The 2390-nt window shown below is 41.0% G+C and overlaps 1 protein-coding gene across 1 annotated transcript; it reads right to left on the bottom strand.

Annotated features, from left to right (window-relative positions):
* Positions 1–477: 477 nt before the first annotated feature.
* On the bottom strand, positions 478–1757 carry LOC122414818 (cleavage and polyadenylation specificity factor subunit 6-like). Its single transcript, XM_043426412.1, has 5 exons — positions 1740–1757; positions 1258–1534; positions 1010–1174; positions 762–926; positions 478–650 (listed from the first exon to the last, which is right to left on the bottom strand). Exons 1-5 carry the CDS (start codon positions 1755–1757, stop codon positions 478–480), a joined length of 798 nt encoding a protein of 265 aa, XP_043282347.1.
* Positions 1758–2390: the final 633 nt, after the last annotated feature.

Genomic DNA, 2390 nt, shown 5'->3' on the forward strand with positions numbered 1-2390 from the left:
AAACAAATCGAACGCACTTCTTTTCCTGAATGGCTAACTCCTACTAACTAAGGGCATGTGCCACTAAATCGAATGCACTGTTCAAAAAAAGTTCGAGTTATTTGGGTACGTCTTCACGAAGATGGCAGAGTAAGGTGTAAACGGTGTAGAGATGGTTGTGTCCGTTACTACCTTTACACGGTGCTTTTATTCCGGTTTTTCGTATATTCACAGATGGGTATATCAAGGTAGAACAAGATATGAATGGTAAAAAAGAATTGAATTCGTGGTGGAAGAAAAATTTTGAAGGATGGCAATAAAGGACGCAAGCAAACGAGAACTTTAAATATTTTCAATAAAACGAAAGAATGTTGAAAAAACGAAAGAATCTATTTTATTTAATTTCCCTTCAATCCAAAATAAAAATAAATAAACTAAGATTGTATGTTTTTTATTAGTAATAAATCAATCTATCTATTAATTTAACACCATGTCATTTTAACCGCTCAGGCTACCTTGCTGGCCATGACCTCCTCGATTCTGTCGCCAATGTCCACGTCTGCCCCGCATGGCTTCTGTGGCCAGATGATTTGCCGATAAATGCTGAAGCTCACTGAGGAACTTCATTTTTAGATTATGGCGAACTTTCCGTCCAGCTCTCTTGCCCCGTTCTGAAACAAACAGTAAAAAAACCTGTAATCAAGAGTAATAAGGAAATGAGAAAATCTCAAGTCCTGTTTTGGATCGAGATAAAAAAAAAACACGTTCTCGGTTATACTTACTGTTTGGCCACTGCAGTGGGCTTGGAGGTGGACCTGACGGTGGACCTGTTGGTGGGCCTGCCGATGAGCCTGCTGGTCTTACTGTTGCTTCTGCTGGTGGTCCTGACGGTGCTGGTCCTACTGTTGATGGTGGCAGTGCATTTGCCAATAGAGCGTCTGGTGGATCTGCAGATGGGGTCAGTGGTGAGAAAATCTCAAGTCCTGTTTTGGATCGAGATAAAAAAAAAAACGTTCTCGGTTATACTTACTGTTTGGCCACTGCAGTGGGCTTGGAGGTGGACCTGACGGTGGACCTGTTGGCGGGCCTGCCGATGAGCCTGCTGGTCTTACTGTTGCTTCTGCTGGTGGTCCTGACGGTGCTGGTCCTACTGTTGATGCTGACAGTGCATTTGCCAATAGAGCGTCTGGTAGATCTGCAGATGGGGTCAGTGGTGAGAAAACCGCAAGTCCTGATTTGGATCGAGATAAAAAAAAAAACGTTCTCGGTTATACTTACTGTTTGGCCACTGCAGTGGGCTTGGAGGTGGACCTGACGGTGGACCTATTGGTGGGCCTGCCGATGAGCCTGCTGGTCTTACTGTTGCTTCTGCTGGTGGTCCTGACGGTGCTGGTCCTACTGTTGATGCTGGCAGTGCATTTGCCAATAGAGCGTCTGGTGGATCTGCAGATGGGGTCGGTGGTGAGATTTCCATTGACCCCGGCAATGCATGTCTTGACTGATAACAGCCTTCGGCGACACTAAGACGCTGGATATTATCATTTAGATTATCCATCTGAAACAAAAAACAGCCACTTCATTTTTATTGTGTAACTTCTAAAAACTATTCTGAGAGAATAGTTTTTAAGCTTTATTTTGAACTTTCTTGTATTGAAAACTTGGTGTGAATCTTGATAACGACTGCAAGTATAATGAATCAACAATAGATTCAAAAATAAAAATCAAGCGATCGCACTCTACTAAAATGAAGATGTACTTACTTGAACCCTTTTATACATTACCCTGCCGTGACGTAAATGAGCCTTTTGCGCGGCAACAGTTTTAACACTGGACTGAGTTTTCACTATAGATGGCCATGCTTCTATATGATTATCAGCGTCGCTGCTAGATGGCAGCAGTCAAGTTAGGGCGAAAAAACCTTCGGGCTTTTTTGCTTTCACATCATAAACAACAAAGAAAACGAGAAAGTTCGCGAATGGACCATTAATAAACAATAGGCAATTTCACTTTCATAGTAATTAAGTATCTAATTATTTTACCAAAAAGTTAAGGCAGGAAGATTTCGGTTTCTTTAGAAGTTTCTGTTGTTGAAAAGTAACTCATGACTCCACCGTTCTTTGGGCTGGAAGAGTATTCGTAACTCGTATTTAAACACAATATGCGTTCTATTTTTTTTATCCCCAAAAACACCAGAGAATTGTGCATCGCAGCATGGTTCTAATAGTTCTTATAAAAAATTCTTACCGTCTATACTAGGGTCCACTTTCTCCAGTGCGGTTAAAATTTTTTATATGAAAACTTAAGTAATAATTAAATAATAAAGACGATTACGGTGGCAAAAACCATTAGGAGTATTATGTAACTTTAATGCGAAAGCTGGGAAAGTCACGTAAAGTTCACATGGAAATTGC

Source organism: Venturia canescens, chromosome 8, assembly GCF_019457755.1.
Source record: "Venturia canescens isolate UGA chromosome 8, ASM1945775v1, whole genome shotgun sequence".
In the NCBI taxonomy this organism is placed as follows: domain Eukaryota; kingdom Metazoa; phylum Arthropoda; class Insecta; order Hymenoptera; family Ichneumonidae; genus Venturia; species Venturia canescens.